The following is a 27,866-nucleotide window of genomic DNA, read 5'->3' as shown; positions in this document are numbered from 1 at the left end:
GGCTAAGGCCAAGGCTAAGGCCAAGGCTAAGGCTTCCCAACCAGCTCCAGTCAGGCTCAGCTCTTCTTCCCCAGCTCTCAGAAACAGATGTCCACTTGGGATGGGGACTGATGGGGGAGAAGTGATTTTCCAAGCAGCAGCACCTTTGGGGGGGGGGGAGGGTAAAGACCCAGGAACTTGCCAAAATGACTCTTGGAATCCACAAAGGAACAAGAAAGAGAGACATTTGACTGTGCCCAGTGTCAGATTAGCCCAGCTCCTGGAGGCAGGGAAAGCGCGTGTGTGCGCTTGTGTGTGTGTGTGTGTGTGTGTGTGTGTGTGTGACAAGAGGGGAGTGCTGGGGCAGGAGGAAACAAAGGGGAAATTTATTCCCAATGCTGACAGTCAGGGATGCTGTCCTGTGGCTCTTGGAGACCAGTGATAACTAAGTGCATCCCTGTGTCCCTGATCCCACACCCAGCCTGGACTAACCCAGCTGTATCCTCTTATCTTTTGTGGCCACTGAGTTGCACGACTCTAGGTGGTGCCGTGGACATGGTCTACAACACGAACGTGCCCCTGGAGTTGTGCGATATGGTCCTAACCTTCCTGCCCTGGGAAAGTGTGTTCCCCTCTGGCTGAACAAAAGAAAAGGCAGCAGGGGAGGGGCACGGCATTGGGGGGGGCGGGGAGGACTGGCACCCATGCTACTCTTTGGGCACTGGCTCCTTGCTCCTGGACACTCCTGTTCTCTCCTTAGCCTTGCTTGTTGAGGGTGAACCACATCTAGGAGGCGGGGGTTTCCCTAGAGAAGGTTCTGGGGCTGGGCCTACAGCGTTTCTAACCTGCACCCAGGACCAGGTAGCAGGGTCCAGGCTACTGCAGCCTATCACCCAGGAGGGGCTCTGAACTCAGTGTGAGTGGCTAGCTGGTAGTTGCCACTCCAACAGGGTCTGACCTGGCACAGGAGCACAGGGGACAGATTAGGAGGGGCAGGGAACAGCCTTCCCAGCCCTTCCCCCCAAGTCATCAGCTATGACTATGGGAAGGTCTGTGCCCAGGGCTGGAGAAGAGCAGGGGTGAGAGAGGGGCAGAGAGGAGAGCCCGTGGGCTGCATCTGGGGTGACAGAGAGGTTGGGACTCTGCCTCCCTGCGTTCCCACCCCACCTCCCAGGCCTCAGTTTCTCCTTTTGGTAGCCTGGGGATAATGCCATGTGTGTGGCCCTCACCCGGGGGAAGGGGAGAGGGAGGGGGAGGATGAGGGTGTGCCCCGGGCACTGGGGGAGGGGAGGGCCTCGGGCCTCATGAGGGGTGGGGTGGTGATGTGGAGAGGATGAGCAGGCACATGGGTACAGGATGGGGGGGTCACCTGGAAATGGGGTGGGGGGAGCAGAAGGAATGGGGGGATGAGCTGATGGGAAGGGGAGGCATGCCGCTGGTATGTGCACAGGGCTGGAAAGAGAGTCTTGTTCTGTCATCATCCCCTGAACCAGTCCCCAAGAGTCACGCACCAACCGTGCTCTACAAAAACACGGAGAGAAGAGGAGAAAGCAGCGAGAGGAAGTGCGGAGGCCCTGCCGGCCCGGACGGGAGACAGTCCCCTTGATTTGGACCCCCGTTTTCAAATCCCCCTAAGTTTTCTTTTTAAGAACAAAATTCAGCATCAGTGACACTGTTTCTTTTGGCTCTGAATTCCAGAAAAACAGGAGGGGTGGAGTGCGCCTGCTTTCCAACACTCCCTGCAGGGCTCTGAACCAATACACAACAACAAGTGTCAGAAAACCAGGAAGGAAAACTGATTTTTATAGAAACTGGAATGAAACTGACCAGTCTAGTTTCATTATCCAAGCTAAGCGGAAATGCAAAAAAATCAAAATAAAAAGTAAACGAACAGCACAAATGGTAAGACGTGAGTCCCGTTTCCTGAGTTCTCTCCTTTTTATTCCATTCAGGTGTCATCAGGAACCCCAAGAGGCCTGCCCCCCTTCCCTCCCAGCTCACCCACCCCCAGAATGGCCTCTGGGCTCTGCCCAGCCCCCCTCCCCCCTGTTCTTCTCCAGCACAGCTCCGAGGACCTGCTTTCCTGGCCAAAATCCCCGCCAGGGATGCCCCTCTTCCCTGAGGGCTCAGGAAGTCAGGGAAGTGGGTTCCAGGGCAGGCTGAGATGAGGAGGTGGTGGTTCTGGGTACCAAGTTCAAGTGCTAAGCAGTGACCCAGTGACCCAGTTGCCCTGGTGGGGAGGGGAAATAGAACACTATTTTCACAATGGCTCAGGCTCCTGCCCTCTATTCCTCTCAGATGGAGCTGGGTGGGACCCAGAGGGTCCTAACGGTACAGCCTTGATGGCGGGACCCCCTGGGAACCCATTAGCTCATCCTTCTCTTTCCCACACTAAACTCTCTAGCACTGGAGTCCTGGGCCCCAAGGCCATCCTAAACCCTGGCACCTGTCCTGGGTGGCTGAAACCTTCCTTGCCGGAAGCCAAGGCTGACTTCAGTGCCATTGCTGGGCCCCTTCAAGGTTCTAGGGCCCAAGGGGCTAAGGGAGCCTGATGTGTGTGTGTGTGTGTGTGTGTATGTGTGTGTGTGTGTGTGTGTGTGTGTGTTGGGGAGGGGGGCAATCAGGGAGGGCACAAGCTAGACCATCTCTGTGAGGTATTCCAGAACTCTTTGAATTTCTGTAGGTCTATTCCCAAGAGCTAAGAGAATTATCAAGGCCAGAATGTTCCCAGGGTCTGGAGCACTAATGTGGCAGCCTCCTAGAGGCAGAGGAGGAAAAGGATGAAGGGCTGAGTCTGGGCTGGGAACTTCCCTGGGGGACCTGCTGTTGGGACTATCCCCTGAGATTCAGGATGGGGGAGGTGGGAAGGAGATGGCAGCAAGGTGAAGGGTGGGACCAGGGAGGAAGCCAGCAAAGAAGGCCAGCTGGGGCGAGAGGCACAGACCTGCCTGGCAGCCCAGGCCCAGCTAGGACAGTTCTGTGGGAGAGTGTGAAGGAGGCAGAGCCCCTCTTTACCGCCTTGTGTGTTGGGGGGGTCTTTAAAAGTCCTGGGCTAAGGCTGTAGTCAGGAGGGGAGCAGAGAGCCGAGGAGTGCTGAATCTGACCTTGTCTGTGGGGAGGGCAAACACCTCTCTCTGAATCTCCATCAATACTCTGGTGGCCTTTGCCCAGATGCCATGGGAATGGGGCAGCTTTGGCACCTTGCCAGATCCTAGGCTGCTTTGAAAACCCAAAGCTGTTAAGGAGCCCTCCCTCTCACTCCTCGGGATCCAGCCAGAACCTGTGCTACCCTCACGACGCCCCACTCCTCCTCCTTCGCCTACCAGAGAACCCATCAAGGGGGTGCTGTGGGCCCAGCTGCTCAGAAGGTCAGGCTGGGCCTGAACAAGCCCTCTCTGAATACCATGCTCCCGCCTGCCCTGCCTGTAAGTGGAGCAGGTGGTGATAAGCTCCTAGGAGGTCCTGCTGGGGCAGCCCTGCCTGGCTGGAAAGTAGGATCTGACCCTTGGGGAGGCACCCCAACTTGAGCTTTTCAACCCTGACCTCCCACATTGGGTCATACCCACAGTGGTGTCCCTGCTGGGGTCCCTTCACCCCATAGAGAGGGTCTAAGGACTGAAGTAGTACAGGCAGCCCCCAGGGCATATCTGGACACTAGGGTCCTGCTGGGCAGGGAGAGCAGCTGGGTCCTGAGTCAAGCACCGGGGCAGAGCCCTCGTCTCCCCTCAAGGCTCAAAGAGCAGACCCTCAGCTACCAAGGGCTCTGGGACTTGTGCTCTACCTGACCTGCCAGGCTCCTCACTGCTGGGGAAGGCACACCTGGGAAATGTCCATCAGAACAAAGTTTGGAGAGTTGCTGAGAGATGGGGAGGGGAAGAGAGAGAGAGAACAAACACAATGCCCAGGTCATAGGCTGGGCTCCCCATCTCCCTGAATGGTGCTGGTGAAAGGGCAGACATCGGGAAACAGGGTGGGTAGGGGCCTGGAAAACTGGGACTGCAGAAGCCCTGAGCCCATTGGAGCCTGTATCTCCTTGGATTCCAGGAAGGGGGAAATACCTCCCTGTCTATACCCACTGGAGGCCCCTTGTTAGTGGCTTGAGGCCCACTTTTCCTAGAGCCCTCCACCTCTTCCCCGGCCTCTCTCACCCTGCTTCTGCCCCCACACCTGCTCCCACTGGTCACTTACTTGCAGGAGAGCTGGTTGATGCCCTCGATGTAGTAGCAGACGCCTCCATTGACACAATAGGACTTGGCTGTCTCGTTGCACTTCCGGGCGTGCCCCGACCAGGATGACAGAGTGGTGCTCACTGGAGGTATGAGAGACATGTGCCCGTGACCCACTGAGACGACCTCTGTGCCCCAGGAACCACCTCCTTCATGGCCCTTCATGGCCCATCTCAAAGCACAAAGCTCAGAGACTGCAGGGATGGCTGGGCAGGGAAGGTCTGGTGGTCCCTCTCAGTCACCAACAAAGCAAAGGTTGACCATCTGCCCAGAACCACCCTGCACTCCTGCTCTGGGCAAACTTCCAAAGGCCAGGAAGGTTTTCCGATTTTGGAGGTGGTGAGAAGCCGGCAAAAACTGGAAAAAGGCCCACCTCTGCCCTCCCCCTGCCTGCATTCCTAGGGGCTCCACAGCAGGCAGATGAGACATCACGTGTTCTGTGGGAAACAAAGTCACAGGGAGGGAACATCCATAGCCATCTCACTGCCTGGGCTCCCAGAGAGGCTAGAGGGAAGCTATGCTTTGAAGGGAACAGTATCTTTTGGACACTGTCATTTTCTAAGATCTATGGAGATATGGGGAGAACCCTAACTTTCATTTCTTCCCCTTTTGTGTGTGTGTAGGGAGGGGATAAGCCTCCCAGGAGTGTTATAAAGGCCACTGTGCCCATCTCCATAAGCATTCAGGGTCTTCGCATCTTCCCTCACCAGATAGCCCCCTTCTTCCCCACTTAGTTAGCTGTTGCCTCCAGAAGATCCTCTGGGCCTTGGACAGCCCAGGCTAAAAAGCCTGGGCTTCAAGTTGCTGGAGAGGAGACAGGCTGGGGAGAGGGCTGGGGTACAGCCGGGATGTGGACACTAGGTGAGAACAAGACTGGGCTTTAAGGCTACTGGCCCAGACTTCACATCGGACTCATCAGCTTCATTTGATACATGAAAATAACTAAAGTTCTGCTTCCCCATGGGATGGCATCCAGAAAGCTGATTTCAAGTGAAAATTCTTGCCCTAAATGTCAGTTTTCATCTGTAAGCTATTGCCCTAATGCTGTGTATCCAGATTGGGCAGCCAGAAATGGGTTCCTGCTCCCCCTCAGCCTCCAGGGCTCTGAGGGCCTCTCACTCTCACCCAGCAGAGAAGCCCTGCCTGAGGTGAACCTACCTACCTTGGCTCGTCCTGCCTCCTCAGGGGTATTGAGTGTCTACCACCTCCCGCAGTAATGGGGGGTGGGAGGCGGAGGAGGGCAGGCACTCGGCAGGCGCCCTCAGTGTTTAGACATGTAGGGAGACAGATGGAGCGCGGGGACTGGGAGTGTATACACAGCTTGGCCTCTGTATATGTCTGAGGAGCTCGCTGATAAAACCCAGCGGGCAGGGCCAGCTCCCACCTTCCCCTCCACATCGTGCCTGCTGCTGGTCTGGCATCCTGAGCCCCACCCCTGCCCAGGGCTCCTGCCCAGGGCTCCTGCCTACGCTCAACTCCAGGCCCAGCTGGGACCCACATGCTGGCTGGGAGAGGAGGCCTCCTGCTGGTCTCTGCCTCACTTCTGGGTCAGTGAGACCCAGGGAACTGAGAAAGGGACAGAGAAGAGAAACAGCTGAGGTGGCCACGCCTGTGAGTTATAAAATCCCATTGCTGGAATGACCTTGGAGGTTGTCCTGTCCTTTGGTTACATTGCCAAGGGAGAGTGAGGAAAGAGAGCAGGGAAGTGCCTGTCCAGCGTCACAGTTGTGCTGTGACAAGGCTGCAGAACTGACGCCTGGCTGAGCATTCTTGCCAGCCACGCAGTCCCTTGTGGAAGAGCACTTCAGCACTGAGGTTTGACATAAGCAGATGAATGCAAACCTGATGTGGACCACAGGCCTGGGTCCTCTGTGAGTCTTGGCTAAGCCAGAGAAATCTTGTCCTGAATGTGCCAGCCCAGCTTGGCTTCCACTACAGCCCCGGGCAGCAAAGCCTGCCCATTGTTGCTCTGAGTGAGCAGCAGACATCAGCCAGGATGGTGGCTGGGACCAAATTGCATACTTGGGTCTGTCCACATACATGTCTGCGCTCATCGAGGCCTTGGGAGGCAGGGGACAACTCCTGAAGGAAGACAGGGTCCCAGCTGGGATGCACTGGCCTGAGATGCCAGAACAGTGTTGTCACGGGGACTAGTCTGGGGCCCCAGCAAGGCAAAAGGGGAGGCCAATGGGGGAGCCAGTCACAGAGGGTGTGGGGGAAGTGACATAGGCCTTTCTATCTCAGAAAGAAGTACCTTCAGGCACCCCTCTGTGACAGCAGGGCCTTCCCAAGTCATTGCAGGGAACTCTGCTGGTGGTGAAGGCTCGTGCCAGAGAGATTTCCACACCGAAGATGTGTATTCATGCTGTCCTGGCACATGTGGGCTCTCAAGGCAGCACATCCATACTCTCTCATCACTGTGTTCTCTGGTGTTTGCAGAAGTGATAATGACATATGGACTCCAAGTTGCAGAATCTGGCTACTCCCTTTACACCTCCACTGGGATGGCTCCTCGCAGCCCCAAACTCAGCTGCCAATCATCTGCCCAGCCAGTGACTGCAGGGCACAAACCAAGCCCTGGAGGGGATCTCTGATTCTCTTCCTCCTTTGTTTTCCCCAGTCGTCTGTCATCAAGGGCTGCCTTTCTACCTCCTCATGAGGCTCCGTCCACGTATCGCTCCTGCCTCCCCAGCCCTGGTCGCCATGGTCCTTTTCGTGCGCAACCACAATGGCCTCCTCACTGGTCTTTCTGTCTTCACTCTTGCCTTCATCTCTAACCTTTTTGCTTCGGAGCTGCCAAAGTGGTTTTTAAAATATTGATAAACCACTTCCATGATCAAAACCCACCAATGGCTTCCATGTGCACTCAGAATAGAGTCCCCCAACTTTTCCCATGTCTAATCTGGGCCTCCCCACCTGTCCCACTTCATGTCCTGTCCCTCTCTTGCAGTATATTTGGACTACACTGGCCTAGTCCCACTCCTCTAACAAGCCAGGTGCCTCCCTGCCCAGCACTTTCAAAATATTAGTATCTCATCTCTGGTCCACTGAGTGTGAGGACCTGAGGTTTGCCAATAGCCATATGAGTGAGTTTATATAGGTGGATCCTAACCCCCTGATCCCCACCCCAAACACCCAGGTTGAGCCCAGATGCTGTGAATGAAGTTTTGTGAGGGGCCCTGAGTTGCGGGAATCAGCTAAGCTATGTCTGAACCACAAAAACTGAGAGATAATAAATGCTGTTTGAAGTCACTAAAAAAAACAAAAACAAAACAGTATCTCAGAGAGGCTGCTCAGGCTCCTGCTTACCTTCTCTTAACTTTGTATACGTGTACTTATAGTACTTATTCTAACATAATTAAGTGACTAATTGTGCAATTACTAGCTCTTTAAAGCTTAGCCCCTCCACTAGAATATAAAATCCATTCGGGCAGGGGCCCTGTCTGTCTCGTTTACCACTGAACCCTGGCTGATGAGGATATAGCTTTTCTGTAGATTAAAGTATTTTTTCCTATTAAATGCAAATATTCCTAGGAGGTCATTAGGGAAATGAAAATCAAACCACAGTGAGCTACCACCTCACGCCCACTTGGATGGCTATAATGAAAGAGACGGGCAATGACAAGTGGTGTGAAGACGGAGAGCATTGGCACCATCGAGCATTGCTGGTGGGAATGTAAAATGGTGCTGCCACTTTGGAACACAATTCCTCAAAAAAACTAAACATAGAGTTATCATGTGGCCCAGCCATCCCACTCCTAGGTATATACCCAAGAGAACTGAAAACAGATGTCCTCCCAAAGACTTGTACACAAATGATATAGCAGCAGCATTCATAATAACCCAAATGTGAAAACACACTTGAATGACTCAACAGCTCACTGACGAACGGATAAATGGAATGTGCTGTATCCATATCATGGAACATTATTCAGCGGTAAAATGTAAAAGTACCGATAAATGGTACAGTGTGGGGAACCTTAAAAATCTTATATCAAGTGGAAGAAACTAGTTATGAAAGGCCACATATTGTATGATTCTATTTATAGAAAATATCCAGAATAGGTAAATCTGTAGAGGCAGAAAGCAGATTAGTGGCCGCCAGGGACTAAGGGGGGGATAAATGGGGAGTGACTGCTGATGAGTAGGAGGTTTCTCTGTGAGGTGAAGAAAATGTTTTGGAATTAGTGGTGATGGTTACACAATTTTGTGAATATACTAAAAACCACTGAACTGTATGCTTTAGAAAGGGTGAATTTTATAGTATGTCAATTAGACCTAAAATTTTTGGCTTAGAAAAAAGTCTGGGCAGGGTAAACCCAGGAAGCCTCTATCAGCCATCAGTCTCTTGGTGTGAGTTTACTGGGTCCCTGAAGAGAGAATGGGCCAGAAGGGAGCGGATGCTGTGCACACCCTCAGCTGCGGCAGCTGCTTCTCCCTCACATGGAGAAACCTCTGATGATCTTTCAAGGGTCCCTTCATCCATTAAGGCTCCCCTCCCACTTGCCCAGAATGCCCCCTTTCCATTGGTAAAGTTACCTGTCCTTCCTCTTCAGTGTGTTATAACAGACACTTTGAGTTCAGGTTTTAGCTTCCTGCCATTCAAGGAACTTTTGTCAGGAGCCCAGACTGTGACTCCCCAGAGCTCAGAACAGGGTCTTGCTGAGTAAGGCCTTGCTGAATGTGTGAGTGAGAGCACATGCGTGTGTGTGCATGCATGTGTATACGATTAAACAGCTAGCCTTTTAAAGCCCTCGGGTAAGGGACAGGCCCAGAAGCCTCTCTAGAGCTTCCATGGGCCTGTGACACCCCAGGTCAAACCTGCCTGCCCTCTGGGTAAAACCAGGGCTAGCCTGACTTCTGGGACTAGTACAGACACCTGGGACATTCCCAAGTTCTCTTTCACCTGGGGATGAGGCAGCTGGTTTCTCTAGCTCAGAAGTGGGTTGGACCAAGTGGATTGTTTTGCTAAAACCACCACAAACTTCTTGTCTACTCCTCCTCATTCCCAGCCAACTCAAGATCGTGCCTCTTGTGAGCTGGCAGAGCTGTGGCTATAAGAAGGGTGCTCTGTGATTTGTGGAAGGAGCATCGCCGTCCAATGGGACAGAGCTACAGTAGGCAAAGAGCCACCGTGATGCCCCGTGAGCAGCCACTGCTCCTTGCCAGCCCTCCCATGCCCTCTTCTGGCCTCCCCACCCCAGTAACCCTGGCTTCCCTGGGGCCTGGGCGGGCCAAGTCAACCCACCTTGGGATGAGTCAGAGGGGCACAGGCACAGATGCCCGCTACCCGCCCTCCCCAGGGTGTGGTTGCTTCTGGGTTCCACAGGAAAACAGGGAGCCTGGGCATCTCTGCCTGGAAAAATATCCCCTGAGGGGCCTCTGGTTCCCTTCAGTGGCCCTGTTCTCTTCTCCACATCAGAGTAGGATCTTGCTTGCCATGGACTGAAAAGAACAACAGAAGAGGTGTGTGGTGTGTGTGTGTGTGTGTGTGTGTGTGTGTGTGTGTGTGTGTGGTGGCAGTTCGCACAGGATGTCAGTCTCAACAACGAATTCAGAATCCCAGAGGTTTCTCCATGAGCAGGGGGGCAGGGGCTTAGAGATCATCTAGCTGAGCCTCAGATGGAAACACCTGAGCCTAGGGAGGTGGAGTAACTCGTCCTGGGTTGCACCTCAGAGCTGGGATGAGACCGAAGTTCTGGATTCTTTCCACCCCTCTGCCCTGCTGCTCTCTGGCCAGGCTGCAGGGATGAGAGGCAAGGAGCTATGTGGGAAGTTCTCAGGGCCCAGCCTAAAGCTCCACTGTCAGGCTCCCTAAGGATCAGAACACGGCCACTGAGGGCTGACAGGAGCCTGTGTGTGGGTAAGTTGCAGCTTACCTGACGGGTCTCACAATAGTCCCCAGCCTTAGGCCCCAAGCCTTGTGCAGGAGAGAGGGCACTCCTGTGGTTTTCTGCACCGCAGCCCTTCTCTCCTCCTCTGCTAAGAGCACACCTCTAAGGAAGCCCCCCCCCAACCCCTGTAGATCTGGCAGGGCCACACTCATAGTGCTCTGCCTCTCAATACTCCCTCTGCCCAGTCACAGGCCTGCCAAGGATGACACCGCATCCCCCTGAGCATGGTGACTGGGCCAAACGGGGCACATCACCTGAGCAGAAGCAGTCGGAATCCACCCTTGTGATTGTATGAATGGACAGAGAAAAACTATCCCTTTTCCCTGGGTGACAAGCTCGGATATTGTAAAGTTGGAGCTGTCTGAGGCCATGGCTTCCTCTTCCCAATCCATTCCCCAAACACGGAGGAACCCATTTTCCAGTAGGATAAAATGAGACCAACACAGTGGGAGAGCACATTCTGACCCCTGCTTCGAGTTCTTATCGTGTCTGGGGCCAACTCTACCTCTGGGCATCGCAGTTTTACAAACCAATAAATTCCTTTAGGTAGTTTTAAGTTGAGTTCTTGTCAGCTCTACCCAAGAAAGGCTTGGACAGTGAAACTGGACACCTGTTGCACTAAACAGGTGGACCTGAGAATGTCTGCCCACTCTGGCTGAGGTAGCAGGTGCTGGACCCCCAATGGGCCCATTTTCCCAGGCTGGGGACAGGTTGGGAGGAGCAGCGGCCCAGGTACCCCCAAAACAACCATGTCCAGGCTGGGGCATGTGGGAGTTAAAGGCCTTGAAGCAGGTTCTAAGTCCTTTTATACATTTCCCAGGTCCAGGCACTGAGTGAGGCCCAGAGGCCAGAGTAGTAAACAGGCCCCACACAGTCCCCTGGAGCACACGGTCTTGTGTTTGCCAACTACTCTTACATTGCAAAGCTCTAGTATTAACCAGCTGTTTGACTTTGGGAAGAATATTTAACCTCTTTGAGTTTCAGTCTTATAATTTATAAAATATTCCATGGCCTTGAGGAAGGGCTCAAGAGACAATGGGGAGGCTGGCGCAGAGCATGCTCTCAGTAATTGCAGCTACTAATGAAACGCTCCCTACTCCCGGCTCAACTCCACTGGGGCGGTCACACCCCCAGAGAAAGCTCAGCAACAATACGAGAACTGAAGAACCACTGAAGGCTAGAATTCAAGAGCTACACAAGACCATGGTTGGCCAAGAAATGGCCCAGGAGTGGGACCCGGGCTGGGAGTGGTCAGGGAGGAAGGCTGCCTAGGAGAGATGACAAGGGAGGGGAAATAATGATGGGACGCAAGGTACAGGCTGCAGTTAGGGTGGAAAGATCATCTGGGCCATCCCTTGAGAGCTGGGCTGTGGGACAAAGTCTCTGTTCTGTCGCTCCAGGGTGGGTGCAGGGTAGAATGAAAGTGTCATGAGAGGCTTTTGCTCTAGTTCAGGTGACTGGGGATAAAACCTGGGCCAAGGTTGTTCCTGAGGTGGGGTTGGGATGGAAGGAACAGGTGTGAGAAAGATTCAGAAAGAGGCCTGACCAGGGTCTATTAGATACAGTGGCAAGGGAGCCCGAGAAGCTGGGAGAACAGGGGTCCCTCACAAGACAGGACAGACAGGGCCTGCGCCAGGTTTTCCTCTGAGGCAGGGTCCAGGGGGGCAATGTTCCAAGCTCTCTTTAGACCATGCTGGGTTTAGAGTCCTGGAAGGCTCTAAGGTGGAAATACAGGTGGGCGAGGATAGATACAGGAATAGATTCTGTGACAGGGGCAGAAATGGGAAGTGAACCCAAATAACCAGAGAGCCAAGTGGTATGCTAGGTCTGTGGGTGTCAGGAGGAGGGACGAGTGCTGCGGGGTGTGCTACAGTAGAGGAGTGCGGCCTGAGGACAGGCAGTTCTGGTGACACCCCCAGTCAAGGGAAAGGGCCACAGAGGACGGCCCAGCAGGAGGCGGCCTCCACACTCAAGCTGCAGAGGGGACGCTAAGGGAGCCTCGAGTTCCTGACCTCACAAGTCTTCAGGGGAGAGGATGACCCGTGGAGCAGGGGCCTGCCATCCCTGAACAGAGGCTGTCCCTGGGGCTAAAGGCACCCGAGCCTCCCACTATGGCCCTGTGGAGACGGCTGCCTGCACTCAGGTGCCCAGCAAAGCAACAGACAGCAGGCAGTCAGTTCGTGCACACACCCTGGGCCTGCCTCTCCCTGGAGCCCGGTTCTGGCAGCCCGGCCTCCCATAATTGCCTTCTAAAAATATCCTTCCCCCACCCCCACCTCTTGATTTCAAAATATTTAGTTTTTAGGGTATTTAAAATGAGAGCTGGCGGCTCTTCCAGGCCCAGATAACAAAGCTAAACATTTATGCTTCGACTGCATTTCTCTGAATCGGCCCAGATCTCAGGGCTTGATATGGCAGCAGCAGGAGGGAGGGGAGTCAAGTGCAAGATGGATCATGTGCCCGCCTCCTCAGAGCTGGGGGCAACTGGCCTGCCCCACCAAACCCCTATAGAACCCCTCCCTTTGTTTGGGGACTACTTACCGCTGTTGACGTAGAGCCGGCCTCTGACTGTGTCCTTCCCCAGGATGTTCTCAGCTTCGCAGACATACTCCCCTGCGTCTTCCACCTTCACTTTGTTGAACTGTAGTCGTGAGTTCTTTCTGGTTAGGAAGATAATAAGGGGGGGAGAGGCGTGAGCCAGGGCCCAGGTTGGCTCTGACTCCCCAGCGGTCGCCCAGAGGTCACCTTGCCCTGCAGAGCCATAGTGGCTGCACAGCATGGATGGGAAGTAGAGTCTGGGCTCTGGGTGGAACACTAAGGCCCTCGAGCTAGAAGAAAACCTGGGAACTCAGGAGAACACAGGGCAGGGCTAGTGGCTACACACATGTTCTAAATCTATGAATCTCCACATTCACATTTCCAGGGCTGGCCCTTATTTGTAGGTATTTTTCTGGGGGAGGAATGTGGGGTCCCTTAGGAAGTCACATGGCCTCCTCCCTCCTTTCTTTCAATGCCCCTCCCCCAGCCCCAGTGTTTTTTCCCCAACCCAAACAGGTCAGCCACTGGCTCACCAGCTACTTCAGCCTTCCCTTAGAAGGGGCAGCCTGTCACTCTATATGCAAAGCCTATTCCCAGGTACCTGGGGGTGGGGGTTGTTTTAACAGGTTCCCATGACAACTGTGCCCAGCCTCCCGGTTCCAACCTGTGGCTCTCCCCTAACTTCACATTAACCCTGCAACTAAAGGCACTCTGTGGCCTCTCAAGGGGCTTTCACTCCATTCATTCATTCATTCATTCATTCATTCATTCATTCATTCATTCATTCAGTGTTTAATGAGGACCTTCTGAGTGCGAGGAGCTTGGGTAGCTTAGGGAATAAAGAGATCCTATCCTCATGGCCTGACTTAATCCTCAAGGCTAATCTGCAAGCAGACAGGACAGCACAGATGGAAAAACTGAGTGCAGAGGGGCTTCTAGACTTGTCCAAAGGCACCTGGCAAGGCAAAGGCAGAGGTGGACAAGGAACTGGAGTTGGTGAGGACACGGACTGTCTCCCAGAGCCTGACACTGGGGCTAGAGCCCTCTGTGGAGGACTCTGTACTCAGTCCCTGCACGCCAAGAGATATGGGGCCAGGCCTGGGCAGGGAATCCAGTGCTGTGTCCCTGACAGTGCTTCTAGACTTGTCCAGGGCACCTGGCCCTGGTTCTCCTCTTTTCTGAAGACCCTGCCAAACCTCTCCTTCCTTCCCAGAGTCTCTCTGCACCTGTCCCAGGGGGTCTGGGCTCTCAGGGTCTGGTCACACCTCCCACTGCTCACTCTGCCCCAGTGTTCTCCAGGGACTGGTCAGAGCTCCAGATAAAGCCCGGGACCCCAGCCTGGCCCCCAAGAGAAAACAAGAAGTAGCATGAAAATTTCTTTCTATGATGTAATCTCCTCCTCTTTTTAGTCCTGAATTAAAACACCAGATTCCCAGAATATGTGTAGTGGGTTGGAGGGGTGGTGGAGCCCTGGGATGTAGAAAAAAGCTAGAAAGGCGATCAGGGAAGGACAGGGTAGGTAAATAAGAGGTTGGGCTGGCGGGAGGAAACGGCAAACTGACCCAAATCTCTACCCTGGCTGTGCTGTGGGCACCTGTCTCCTTGGGCTCCACCTCTGCCTCTAGGAGTGGACCTCTTCCTAGACCTCCTCACTCCAAGATCTCCCAAACAAGGGTCCATGAGGTTGTCTTGTTGGTAGGTCCTGTCGCTATGGCAATATCCTTACTGATGTTACAGTGACAGCTGCCTGACCACCTCCACCCCCCCCACCCCCCCAATTCTTCCCAGCTTAAGCTGATCTGTGTCTCCTTGGCCTGGTGTCTGCCTACAACCCTCTTCCGTCAATTCAAGTTTGTTCCCTTCATTAAACAGAGCCTTGGAGGCCCTTCTGGCTAAGACAGCATCTCCTTCTTGGCTTCAGCCAATTAGATACCACAAGGCCCAGCTGCCTAAGGACCAGGCTTCTCTTGCTTCCTGGCCACCAGATCTTCCTTGACACTAGACAAGCAGAATGGGGGATCACCTGAGGGTCACAGCCTCCAGGAAGAGTGGACCCAAAGCCAGAACCTCCTTGCCACCCATAGTTGAACTCAAAGTACCTTCCTTACAGGACATCCTATGGAGCAGGACAAGGCAGAGCTAGGCTCACAGATATCTGGAGGGATAAAAGCTAGAACTGGAAAGAAGGACTCCACATGGAAGTGTGAGACCTGTGGAAAGGAGGCCCAGGGCTCAGGGAGAGCCCCTCCCCTTTGAGAAGCCAGAAAGAGGCAAGGGGACAGAAACAATGACTCCTACACGTACCAGCTGTGTGATGATATTGCCAGTTCCAGGGAGGTGGGCCCCAGACTTGCATAAGAGGTCCTGGGGTCAGGGCTGCAGGGCGGGGCTCTGTGGGTCTCCCTGGCCCTGAAGGAGCCGAGGGGGTGGGGACACCACACACTACATTCTCTTTTCTTCCCGCCTAGCCACAAGGACCCGGGGCTCTCTCCCACCTCTGGGCAGACCTGGTGCCCCCTCACCACCCTGCCTCAAGCCTGCCCCTGTGATGGATGCCTCTCCCTTCCTTTCTCAGCCAGTTTTGTGTTGGCGGGGACAGGATTTAGGCGGCCACGTCCTCTACCCGCACATTTTCCTCGGCGCCTGCCTCCCTCTGCCTGCCTGAGGGGCCTGTTCCAGCCTGCCCCTCATAAATAAGGGAACGTGAGGTTCTGCAGGGGAGGGCCCCATGCCCAGGGCTTGGGGTCCAGTTTCCTCCTGGCGCAGGAAGGCCTGGGTGAGACACCTTGTGCGGTGGCCCCTAAGACAGACAGCACCTGCTAGGGAGGGGTCTTTGCAAGGCCAAGAGAAATGTCAAGACAGAGTGGGGCCTGGGCAGAGGAGGCCAGAGCAAGCTTCAGGGTGGGCAAAAGGAAAGAGGATGCTGCCAGACAGGAGACCCCTGCCCCCACGCCAAGTGGAGCGTGTGCGGAGGTGGCAGCTTTCTGAGTCACAAGGTGGGAATCAGAAGTTCTCTACCATGGCCCACTCCTCCACCCCATCCACTCATGCTGGGAGCCCAGGGGCGGGGTGGGTGGAGCAAGGAAGTTTCAGAAAGGCAGCAGATAAGAGGGGGCCTGACAGGAAGGGGACAGGGGCTTACTTCAGGCTCTCAGAGTTCCCCAATACCCAGGAGAAGGCCTGACCAGGCCGTTTCTTGACTGGCTGACTTATTTGTCAGATGAAATGGAGGCTTGACCAGGACACTGAAGTGCTCAAAGGCTGGTTAACCCAAAGGGTGACCTGTCCAGTCCTAGTGTCCCCCTGTACCCAAGAGAGGAGAGCTAGTCCTGCAATGTTCTCATTAATTCAACACCAGGCAATACAGGGGAGAGGGTATGTGGGGGGCTCTCTCATGCTAGAAAGAGAGGCAGCCCTCCCAACAATGCAGTGGAACTTTGTCATGACAGGAGATGACGAGAGCTGCCTGGAGGGCTTAGGAAGGTGTCCCAGAGGATATGACATTTAAGCTGGGCCTTGGAGAATTTTTCCAGGGATGGTGTGTGTGTGTATGGGGGGCTGCTGCCAGCACAAGAAACAGCCTGGGCCCATGTCCAGGGTCTTGAAAGGGAAAAGCAGGGATCAGGAGCACTGAGGTACTGGGGAACAGCGGGGCCGTGACTTACAGGCCAGGAAGAGCAGAGCCGGAAGGGCCCCAAGGCCTGGGCTGTACCTGGCATACAGCAGGCTCTCAAGATCTGTCAAGCAAATGAATGGAAGATCGGATACGTGCCCATGTTAGAAAGATCACCATCCCCTGTCAGAGTCATGGGAGTTGGTGACATTTTTTCTGAAGAAAGGGTGGAGGCCTTTACCTAGAGTCCATACTAGGATCTAGACTAGAAACTCTGTGAGGGTTGGGACCATGTCAGTTGTATTCTCTGGTGTACCTCCAGCCCCTGGCAGAACGCCTGGCTCACAGTTGATGCTATGTTAGATACAGAAATGAATTCACAAAGGGGCCTATGGCCCAGAAAACGTAGGGAGCCAAGAGTGGGACAGAGGAGGAAAAGAGGCTAAAAGCTGGGAGGCCAGATAAGAAGCTTGCGGGGGCAGGGAGAAGGGCGCCGCCTTCTGGAGAAGCGGGATCCAGCTGGAGGGACGGCGTGGGGGCGGTGGCTGGCTCTGCCACAGCTGAGGGGCAGCATGGGAGGGGGAGGCGCGGCCAGGGTGGGCAAGAGGGGGAGGCCAGACTGGGGTTCTCTGGGTCAGAGACGCCTGCGGGGTATCTCAGGGGTTGTATCCAGTGTTTAGCTGGCAGCATGGGTCTAGAACTCAGGTTTTATAAGAAGCCATCAAACCAGAGATGGTTTGGGGTCATCAGATATGAGAGGGTGTGTGGGTGAGTGTGACTGTGACTGTGACGTGGGGATCAGGAATGGGGGCATGAGGATGGCCAAGTTGTGGACGTGTCTGAGTGAGGAGGAGGCAGGGGAGAACACTCTCTCCTGACTTCTGTTGTCCTTCTGGAAGGTGACCTTTCCCCTACTTCACTGAGAACACAGAGGTCGGGGAGACGGTTCTCCCTTTTCCTCGCAGAAAGAGAGGACAGGCGCCCCAACAACTGCAGAAGCCTGCCAGTTCTTTTCTCCAGCTTGGAGCCAGTCTTGGCAGGGCAGTGGGGAGGTGAGCTTGGTGGGAAACCTGGCTTTCTTGCTAAATCTGTAGACTGGGGACACACAAGATCCCCTCTCCCCAATTCCCTTAGGAAGCTGCATTCTTTCAGCCTCACACCTTTGATCCAAACCAAACTCCTTATAAATTACTATTTTCTGCTTGGACCACTTTCCAGGTGACCAGTCTTGCCTCGGCTGCCGGCTCTTGAAAGGACAGTCAGAAAGCTGGAAGCACCTCTCAGATGCTTTCCCCCCAGCCCCCTTTCACAGATTTGAAGACTAAGGCCTCGGGGCAGAATGTGCACATCTAGGTCCACACAGCGCCCAGGCGCAGCTGGAGCCCAGGCTTTCCACCACTTCCTGTTGTGGGGCAGGCTGGGGTCCTCTAAAATCACCCTTGTTTGCATTTTGGGGGCAGTGAGAAGGAAAATGATAGCCAGGGAGAGGGGGATTGTAAGCACCTCTGGAGGGGCAGGAAAGACTAGGGTGTTCCTCAGCCAGAGAGGTAAGTCCACAGGGGTCAGGCAGAACTTCTGCTTAGCAGGCAGATGGGGGCCTACCCTCTTGCTTGTCCTGCCTTCTAACAGCCCCTTAGGGGCTGCCCTTGGACTTCTGGCTTCTCTGGTGCCAAAAGCCCCCGCTTGACCAACCCAAGATGGAAGAGAAGCCATCTTCCAGAGCTGGAGGCTCCAGAGCTTCTGAGTCACTGCCCAGGAGCATCGGCTCCATGATTAAAGACAATTCTCATGCCACAGGGGGAAACTGTCTGAGACACAGACTCCCCCAACACTACTCAAAGCCACGTGCCCTTTCCCCTTATCCAGCTGTCTGCCCAGGACAGCTGCTGAGTTGAGAAACCAGTGGTCAACACATATGACCTCCCAGGTGCATTCCTTACCCAGAGTCTTTCCCCAAAGACTGCCAAGAGCTGGGCTTTCATACACCGTGGCAGGCCCTTTGAGAACTTTTAGGGCAAGAGTAGACTTCCACAGGTAAAGCTGACTCTGACAATCAAATTGCCTTCAACCATCCAGAGACATTAATTAAAGCATCTCCGGTCTGAAGACACTGAGCCAACGTAACCAAAGGAGCCCAGAGTTGCAAGGAGAAATTGGGCGTGGCAAGGAAGGGGGACTGGACTTTGATCCACAGGTGGATCTGGGGGCACAGCCCTGAGTTCTTCCAGCTGAGGCCCCTCCTTCTCGGGAGGGAAGATGCCAGGAGGGAGGGATGGCTGCTGCTCACCTGCCATTGCCGTACTTGATGCGAATGTCGCGGCTGCGGTTGAGCTCCTTGCCATCCTTGAACCAGCGGTAGGAGGGCAGGGGGTTACCGGCCACTGCCTCGCACTTCAGCGATTGTTTCTCCCCCACCTGTCCCGTCTGACTCTTCATCTTCTTCAGCTTGGGCCGGGTGGCTGTGGGAGTACAAGGTAGGGAGGTGAGCATGGTGGTGATGGGGCAATGCCAAGCATGAGCAGTGGAAGAAGAGCCACTGTCCTTCAGCTGGGCCTGGGGAGCCACCCCTCCAGGCATCATTTCCTAGTTCAATCCAAAAAGCATTCACAGAGGGTCTGCATGACGTCACTGTGGCTGCACCTGTGGAGTCTCCCTTATGCCTGGAATGGTACTGGGAGCTTCACATACATTATCTTATGAAAATAACACCATTAGTTCACTGCAATGATTAAACTCATTTATAGATGGGGAAACTGAGGCACAGGATGATGAAGTCACTTCGTCAAGGTGATGGAATGGGATTTAAACCCAGGTCTCCTTGACTTCAGTGTTGGTGATCTAACTTCTGTCCCAGGCTTATGCTGGGCCCAGGAGACACAGGTAGACCAAAATGACAGGCTCAGCTCCTCCTCTCAGGGGAGATGTCACCTGGCATTGACATCACAGCATGGTTCATGGAGGCATGAGGGTGCTGAAGCCCAGAGGAGCTACCCCAACTCAGACTGAGGGAGAAGCCAACTTAGCTAAGCACTGAGGGCTGAGGCTAGGAGAAGGGAGGGAGGAGGCCAGGCTGAGTCAGCACTATGGCTTGGGAGAATCATATTTATAGATACAAACCCATTTTAATAGATAATATATTCACATGATTCAAAACTCAAGAAGTGAAAAAGGTTTAAAAAAAACAAGTCTCTCTAAGTTTTGACCACAGCCACACAGTTGCCTTTCTAGAAGGCAACCAATTTTGTCGGTTCCTTTTATATCCTTTCAGATATCTTTAATGCATATTCAACACACACACACACACACTTTTAACCAAAATGGAATTGTCAGTAACATATATATACAAAAAACCCTAGTATTCACATACACTTTTTTTCTATAGCATCATTTTTCATGGTTGCATAATATTCCTGTACAAGCATATCACAGTCTGTGACCAATTCCTATCACGGAGCATCCAGCATGTTTTCTCCCCTCCTTCCCCTCTCCATTACAAACAAGCCCAGAGGAACATCCTTGCAGCTGCATCTACTGTATACATCATACGTCCAATGCACACACCCAGTGCACACAGTGCTTATCCTTTGCACACATCCAGTGTACACTGCTGTACAGGTAGTGTGGCTCTTGACTCAGACTGTCTGGGTTCAAATTCAGGCTTTGCTATGTTAGCTTTGTGTCCTCTGGTCATTGACTTAATTAATCCTTTTGCATCTCAGTTTCCTTGTCTGTAAAATACAGGTGATAACAGCTTACCTCGTGGGATGATGGCTGTGAGGATTATATGAGATAATGCGTGTGGAGCCTGGCATGCACAGAGCGTTTAATAAAGGTTAGCTATTATTGTTATTATTATCCACAATCATTTCCTAAGGCACTCTTCCTAAAAGTGGAATCGCTGCGTCACAGAGGTTTGCAATCTTCCTCAGCTTCATGGTTGCCAAATTACCCTCTGGAAAGGTTGCATCAATCTGTACTCCCACCAGTGAATGGCTGTGCCTGTTTTTTCCACACCCTTACCAACATGAGGTATTATCATGTATTTAATCTTCACCAATTAGCTAGGCAAAAGATAACATCTCTGTTGTTTTAATTTGCATTTATTTGATTCCTGCTGAGGCTGACCACTTTTCCTAAGTGTATTAGCCCATTGTATTTCTTCTTTGTGAATTGTCTGTTCTTGTCTGTACTCCGTTTTTCTATTGAGTGCTCGTCGTATTGATCTGTAAGAGTTCTGTATACATATTAAGGCTGTGAAGCTTTTGCTACATTTCCCCCCAATTACCTGCTTCTTATATTTTATGATGTTATGGGATTTTTTGGACATCCAGAGGTTTTTATGTATATCAACCTATCAATCTGTTGGGCTTTCTGGAACTTCATTATTCTAAATGGGATTGAAATCCCACCTCAGCAATCCTTCCCCCTTACCTACACCCCCACCCTCCTTCATCTGCTTGCTCTGGGGTCCCCAGTCACTGCTTATCAATAGTTCTTAACTTTACATGCTAATAAGAATCATATAGAATGCTTTAAAAATTATGTAAGTGCCTAGGACATAACCTGGATATAATGAAGCAGAACCTGTGAGAGTAGGTCCAGGTATGTGGGTTTAAAAATAAATAATAGAAATATAACATACATATAGGGAAGTGCACATATTGTTAGTGTATAGCTCATGACTGGTTACTAACTGAACCCATTTCACACGAGGCTTTGCTCTACATTTGGGTTGATATCCAGTGATCCAACTTTTTGGTCAACTGGTGATCTCCAACTAGTCTCCTCCCTCTTCTCGTAAACTGGGGAAACAGAGAGCTTTTCTCAGACTGGAGAATGTTGACCTTCATTGCAGTTCTGGGACGGGGGCACTCTAACCACCCCCTCCACGGGCCACCTCCCTCCCAACAGGCCAGGGTGAGAGTCATACCTGGTAGGAGGAAGTGGTGGCTGCTCTACTACCTTGTTTTCTGACATGAGTCCTGGTGCAACACTGTGCACTGAGGCTGTAGCCACTGCTTAAGGGTGGTGGTGATGCAGCCAGGGGGCACAGTCACATAGACACTGACCCCAGAAGCAACAGGCATGACCCCAATTCAGAGGGCCCAAGAACGGGGGGCTCCAACGTCATTCTCTGCCACCAATGGAGACCCCAAGACCACATTTCAGATCACAAGGAGCCCATCCCATCCAGTAAGAACCTCGTATGACCCAATAGCCACTTCTGGATAGTCTACTCACTTCAGAACAATCCCATCTAGTTCCCTTGTTCCTCATTCATTCATTCATTCATTCACTCGTTCATTCATTCAATCTACTACATGCCAGACACTGTTCTGGGCCCTGAGACTATAGTAGTGGATAAGACAGATAAGGTTCCTGCTTTCACAGAGCCTGAGCTTTAGTGAGGAGGATTCATAATTGCAAATAATCACCAGGAACTATGAGGCAGTGATAAGCAGCTAGATATAAGAGGCCCATGTGGCCAGAAGATTCTGGAAGGAAGGGGTGGTGTGAGGGGAGCCTGGAGAGGTAGGCCCAGGTGACTGACACGTGGCTACGTGAGTCAAGACAAGAAGTCTGGATTTGTCCCACTCCTCCCTTTTGGGGTAACTTTGTGTGTGCCTACTAGAAACTGTAAAACTATCTATGCAGAGCACAGTATATTCCTCCTGCATAGCACTGGTCTACAGGGTGACAAAATGAAAACAGCCACATATGTGAATCATGTTGTGTTCTTTACAAAGAGTCCTCTTTTATCTCGCTTAACAGTTCCTCACAAGAATCAGCTGAGACACAGTAATCACCCCTTATCCGTGTTTTCGCTTTCCGAAGTTTCAGTTACCTGCAGACCAAATATATTAAATAGGGAATTCCAGAAACAAACAATTCTTAAGTTTTAAATAGCGTGCTGCTCTGAGTAGCATGATAAAATCTCAGGCTGTCGGGCTCTGTCCGGCGCGGCTACATTATGGATGCTCCCCGACTGTCAGTGACTTGGTAGCTGCCTTGGCTATCAGGTGGACTGGCTGGTACTGCACTGCTAGTGTTCCAGTAGCCCTTATTTTACTTCATAATGGCCTCAAAGCCATTCACATAACTCCTATTACAGTATATTATTATAATTGTTCTATTTTATTATTATTGTTGTTACTCTCTTACTGTGCCTAATGTATAAATTAAACTTTATCATAGGTATATATGCATAGGAAAAAACAGTATCTATAGGGTGTCCCCTAAAAATGTATACACACTTTTTTTTTAATTCTCACCTGAGGATATTTTTTCCCATTGTGTTTCAGAAAGAGTGAAAGGGAGGGAGGGAGAGAAACATCAATGTGATATGAGAAAGACACATCAGTCGCCTCCTGTACATGCCGGGGCCGGGGATCGAGCCTGTAACCGATGTATGTGCCCTTTGACCAGAATTGAACCTGAGACCCTTCAGTCTGAGGGCCGACGCTCTAACCACTGAGCCAAACCAGCCAGGGCTGTATACACACTTTAATAGCTGGTAACTCACTTAATTTTCACTCCTTTTCAGGTTTAACTGACTTGAAATAATGGATGAAGCCAGACTAAGCTTTGAACAAAGAAAATTTATCCTAAAGTGCCACTAGGCTCTTTTTATGGGGTTACATAAAAGATAAAGTTTCTGGTGCAAAACCTGCAACAGTTGACAAACTGAGGGTGCACAAATACCGAACGAAATGATTCTTGATGTTTGCAATTCCATTGCTTCGCATTATCAGCAGGGCCTGGACCCGAATGGTCAGCAGTTTGAAAACAGGCATTGACCAAAAAAATTATTCATTTCTGTAGTTTGTTTTAAATTTTGAAAATGAACTGTATGTTAATAAACACTGATTTTATAATCATTCAAAGTGTGTATACATTTTTTGGGATGCCCTGAATAGAGTTCAATACTATCTGGGGCTTCACGCATTTGCTGGAGGTCTTGGAACTTATCCCCCAAGGATAAGGGGGGACCACTGTACTAAAAACCATGTCTCCCACTCTAGCAATGTCTAGTCCTGGCCCCTGCTCACAGAAATCTTAGTTCACAGTTCTTTGAAAGCGAAAAATGTACATTTTGAAAGGGAATAGGACCTGAAGACAGCCAATGTGTTTTTTGTTTGCTCGTTTTTTTGATTTTTTGCTTCAAGCAAGTTCCTTGTGGGGAGGGGCAGCAGCTCAAGTGGCAGGAAAGAGAAGAACACCCACCAGGTGGCACCCTGAACAATGCCCAGAGGACCTCTGCAACCTCACTCCTGGCCCAGAGCTTTCGATGGTGAGGAGCATGAACAGCCTCCCCAAGACAGCCCTGGATTTGTTTTGCAGATGTGATGGGAACATATCAGAGGCTTACAAGTCAGGAAATGACTTGATCTTACTGTTTGTATTTTAAGCTCATTCTTATTCTGAGCATCATGCTTGTCCCACTGTGGCCTCCAGCCACTGTATCCAATACTAGTCCCTGGGGACACCTGGGACAAGGCTAAGAGGTTAGTCACACAGTAGACCTTTGAGGACCTGGAGAGAGAGTTTACAGGGCCTCAGATACAAGTAGGCCCGCCCTAGTCCCTGCCTGGGCCTGCTCTAGCCCCTGCCTGGGCCCCCTCTCTGATCTGGGTCCAGTATTGTTTGGGTCTCTATGACGGACCAGGACCCAGAATGCAATGCTAGTATGGAAACCACTGTATTGTGTCCCCAGAGTGTCTTGTAGCCAAAGCTGAACCAAGCAGAGGAACAGGTTTCCTGCGACGACTGGGATCTGTCAGGACAACAGCTGAAGCAGCCCACTGGGCAAGCACTCACCCCCCGGTCAGTTGACGTGTGTGTACTGAGTGCTTTACTGGTGCCAGGTTCTGTGCTTTGTCCCAGACAAAAATGACTAGCCATACACGGGGTAGCCAATCCTGTCCCACAAGCAGTTTAGCTTGTTCCCCTCTGTTATTGTTTTGTTACATAAGAAATACATTTTTTTGTTGTTGTAGAAAAATTACATAATACAAGTAAGGAAAAAGAAAAACACATTTAAATCCATTCAATTACCACTAGAGAGAAAACCACTAGCAACATTTTCAAATATCTCCTTCAAGACTATTCTCTCTAAAATGTTTTACATTCTACATTTTTTAGTCAACATATTGTAAAAACATTTCCCCAAATCTAGAAATACAGATCTAAATCATCTTAATGGCTGCATAATATTCCATTGTTCAGATGAATTTGTTAGGTTGTCTCCAACGTTCTGCTAACATTAACGAGACTGCAGTAGTCTTCTCTATAAATTCAGCTTTGCAGCCAAAGGGAAGAGTCATAGTCCTCAGGGTCCATGCGCACTTCCCCATGCAGGGGGGCCTCTCAAAGGCCCAGCACCCAGGGGAGCAGCAGATGAGAGGCATCAGGTAGAAGCATGAAGGAGAAGAGGGTGAAAGTTCCCACACTCGCTCCCACGACTGTCACTAATACCCTGCTTCCTTGTGGCTGCTCCTTCCCCACATGTGGAGGTGTAGGTGGCAAGGTGATGGCATAGATGGTCCCTTTGGTGTTGAGCAGCTCTCCTGTCACCTCCCTTAAAGTCTCCCCCTCAGACCAAGCCCTCTCTGCTGAGCTGTCACATTTCATGAGGTCACTTTGTCCAGCTCCCTTCATCCTGGAAGAGAGTCCATCTAAGCAATAGGACTAGGCCTCTCCTGAGTGTGGGTGTGGGGGTTCCAGAGTATGGGGTGTGGGGAGATCTCTTTGGCAGTTTCATAACAACAAGAGAAAGGTCTCTCAAGGATGATCCAGGTCTCCATAAAAAGATTTCTCTCGAGGATGAGTCCCCTAAAACCTTAAGACACATCTCAAGTGGGATACCTGGTGGCTTCTGCTTCCTCGTAACCTCATGCCAAGCCAGGGCATCTGGCCTGTATGTGTTTGATGGGGAATCCTCGGAAGGCACCTCATTGAAGATAACAACAGCGAGAACAGCCAGGGCTGCTCCTTTCCCATATCCCAGCCCTGAGGCCAGAAGATACCGCTGCTGCCAGCAGTTTGACCTCATTCCTCTCGGCAGTGGGCGGTGGGTGCGGAGCCTGCAGAGATCTGAGAGCAAGACAGACGCCCAGGACATGGCCAGGCAGCCCAGCCAGGGAGGACCTGGCCTGGCCTCCCTCCTGGCAACCAGGGAGCAGGGGCAGCGGACTCTTAAAAGGGTTAATGATCCTCATCTCATGACTAAGGCTGAGCAGTCCCCTTTGCAGCACAACACCTGGAGACAATGCGGCCAGCCCGCCTGTCATCAAAGTCTCCCACTGCCCTGCTGCTGGCCGGCTGCGGGTCGGCCCCTCCCCACCCCTCTCCTACCCACAAAGTGACCTATAGGAGGTTAATTACAGACTCCAAGTTCAAATGAGGAAGAAAAAAAACAACAACTAAAAACACAGCAGATTTACGTGGGCACAGAGGGCCTGCTCTGTGAAAGGCAGTCACGTATTCTCCCGTGGCCGGCAGAAGAGCCATTTGATACTCACAGGCAGGCTCCCAAAGGGAGTGGCCCCTGAGCCACATCTTCTTAGCCAACCAGGCCCGGCCTGGTGCCTGGGCTTGCCTTGCCCTCTTCTCACACCCATCCAATGAATCCCCACCTCCTACAGGCCTATGATACCCTGGGTACCTACCAGCCGTCAGGGATATGATGCTGAACAAGACAGCCTGGCTCCTGTGCTCGGGTGGGGCTCTGCCTCCTGCTTAGGACCACGCTGGCACTGGCCGGTGAGAAATCCACAGGCCACTTTCCCTGCCCAGTGAAAGCCAGTCCCGATCTGATGGGCTTTCAGCTCAGCAGACCAGGTGCCTGGCTCCTCAGCTAGAAGGCAGAGAAGGGGGTCCAGGGCTGGATGGGGATGGAGCTAGAGAGGGGAGGCTGATGCTGTTTCAGGAGGACAGATGGAGAAAGACCAGAAAGGAGGGAGGAACAGACAAAACTTGGCCGCTCCAAGACCAACAGAAATGGCTCCTGCCCTGAAGCTTCTTGCCTGCCCATCCCCAAACACGCACCCACTGACACCCAACATACAGCGTGAGCGAAGGGTATAAACAGGCCTGGCTTGACCACCAGGGTCAACGCTATGGCCACCCTCAGCCTCCTCTCACAGGAGCCAGGCATCCTCACCAAAATGTTGGCCTCCTCGGGGCCCTGCCAAGGCAGAGATGCCAGCCCCAGGAGTCAGGCAGGTGCATGCTGAAGCTCCTTGCCTAGGCTCAGAGCTGAGACACAGTCACGTGATGGGGCAGTAGAGATGGGGGAGTTGGGGGCTGTCACCTACATCGAGGGAGATTGCATAGGCTCACAAGCAGAGGTGCCAGTTGCTGGGATAGCACCCAGGTACTCCGCACACATAGTTTCTCTGGATTCTTACCAGGAGCACAGGTCAGAGACACCTAAAGATGGCACAGATGAGGCCCAGGGGAAGCAGTGCTTAATGGAGGGAAGCATGGCAGCTGAGGACGCAGCAGTTTAGGTCTTTATCCAGGTCTTCTGATTTTCCAGCTGTCTGCCTTTAGGTAAGTAGTTTAGCCTCTCTGGGCCTCAGATGACTCATCTATAAACCATGCTAAGCCTATTTTAGAGGATAAGAGAAAGGCAAGAGAAAGCTCTCAATGGAGAGATGGAAGTTTCTAACCATTATGTCTTCAGCCGCTGGGAGTGAATATAGGGACAAAGCAGAGGTGACAGACCTGGAAGGCCATTACCATTTGCCCAAACTCTGTTTAATCTTCCCACTGGGGAAGGCCGGGCCCTGGCCCAGAAAACACTGTGGAGAGGGCCTGCTGCTGATGGAGTAGGCAGCCCCTTGCTCGAGGAACCTGAGAGGATCCTAGAGTCCCTATTCCTGTTAGGATGGGCCTGCACTTCCTACCTCCCCAGCCTGGCTGGAGAAAGTTGTCTCTGAAACTCTGGGTCATGGGAAATGTAGTGGGGGCAAGGGAAAGGGAGGCACCTTATACCCCAGACAAGACCTGCTTCTCAAAGTGGGATACAGGCAAAGCCACAGGATGTTCTCATGGCCTCTTTCTGAAGGGTCTGCCAAGCTCTTTAGTAAGAAAAAGCAGCACCTTTGTATTAAAGTGAACACACGTATGATGGAGTACAATGTCAAGGTCACGTGGGTTTTTAAGATAAAATAAAATAAAATACAAGAATTCAGAAATGATGGATTTCAGGGGAAAGGTTTTACCAGGCCTGATAGAGGTAAAGATAAGACTCATGTGCTCATCAAATATAGATACCCTAGAAGTGCAGGGGGGCCAGGCTGCTAGAGGCCTGGCTTCCTTCCCTGTAAGTCCATCCACAAGCACAGAGAGCCCTGGCCTGGGCGCTCTGGGCCTGGGGTCTGGAAGGGCTGAGATGTGGTCCTTGTGCCCTGGCCAGTGAGTGAAAGGTGGCTGGAAAGAACTCACCCCAAACGAATGACTGCCTGGACATTCAATCACTGGCTTAAATAGAACATGTGGGAAACCAGTTTCCCTATCTCCTCTCCCAAGACCACTCTTGCTCCTGGGTTCTTTCTTTCAGTCACTTGTCATTTCTGACAACTGTCTCTCTTGACTCTCCCCAAAGGTCAA

General features: G+C 52.1%; 1 protein-coding gene across 6 annotated transcripts in view; it reads right to left on the bottom strand.

Annotated features, from left to right (window-relative positions):
• Positions 1 to 27,866, bottom strand: part of NRG2 (neuregulin 2) — a gene marked incomplete at its 5' end in the record, with an annotated part of 175,791 nt that overhangs the window by 18,814 nt on the left and 129,111 nt on the right. For all 6 annotated transcript variants that reach the window (XM_081136522.1, XM_081136527.1, XM_081136523.1 and 3 more), the window contains 3 exons: positions 4,168 to 4,288; positions 12,641 to 12,759; positions 18,538 to 18,709. In XM_081136522.1, coding sequence (XP_080992648.1) covers positions 4,168 to 4,288; positions 12,641 to 12,759; positions 18,538 to 18,709 — 412 coding nt within the window. The remainder of the gene's footprint in view (positions 1 to 4,167; positions 4,289 to 12,640; positions 12,760 to 18,537; positions 18,710 to 27,866) is intronic.

This window comes from Miniopterus schreibersii (genome assembly GCF_964146895.1).
Source record: "Miniopterus schreibersii genome assembly, chromosome: 4".
In the NCBI taxonomy this organism is placed as follows: Eukaryota; Metazoa; Chordata; class Mammalia; order Chiroptera; family Miniopteridae; genus Miniopterus; species Miniopterus schreibersii.
Note: the sequence above shows the minus strand (reverse complement) of the source record. Positions and strands in the feature narration are given on the sequence as shown.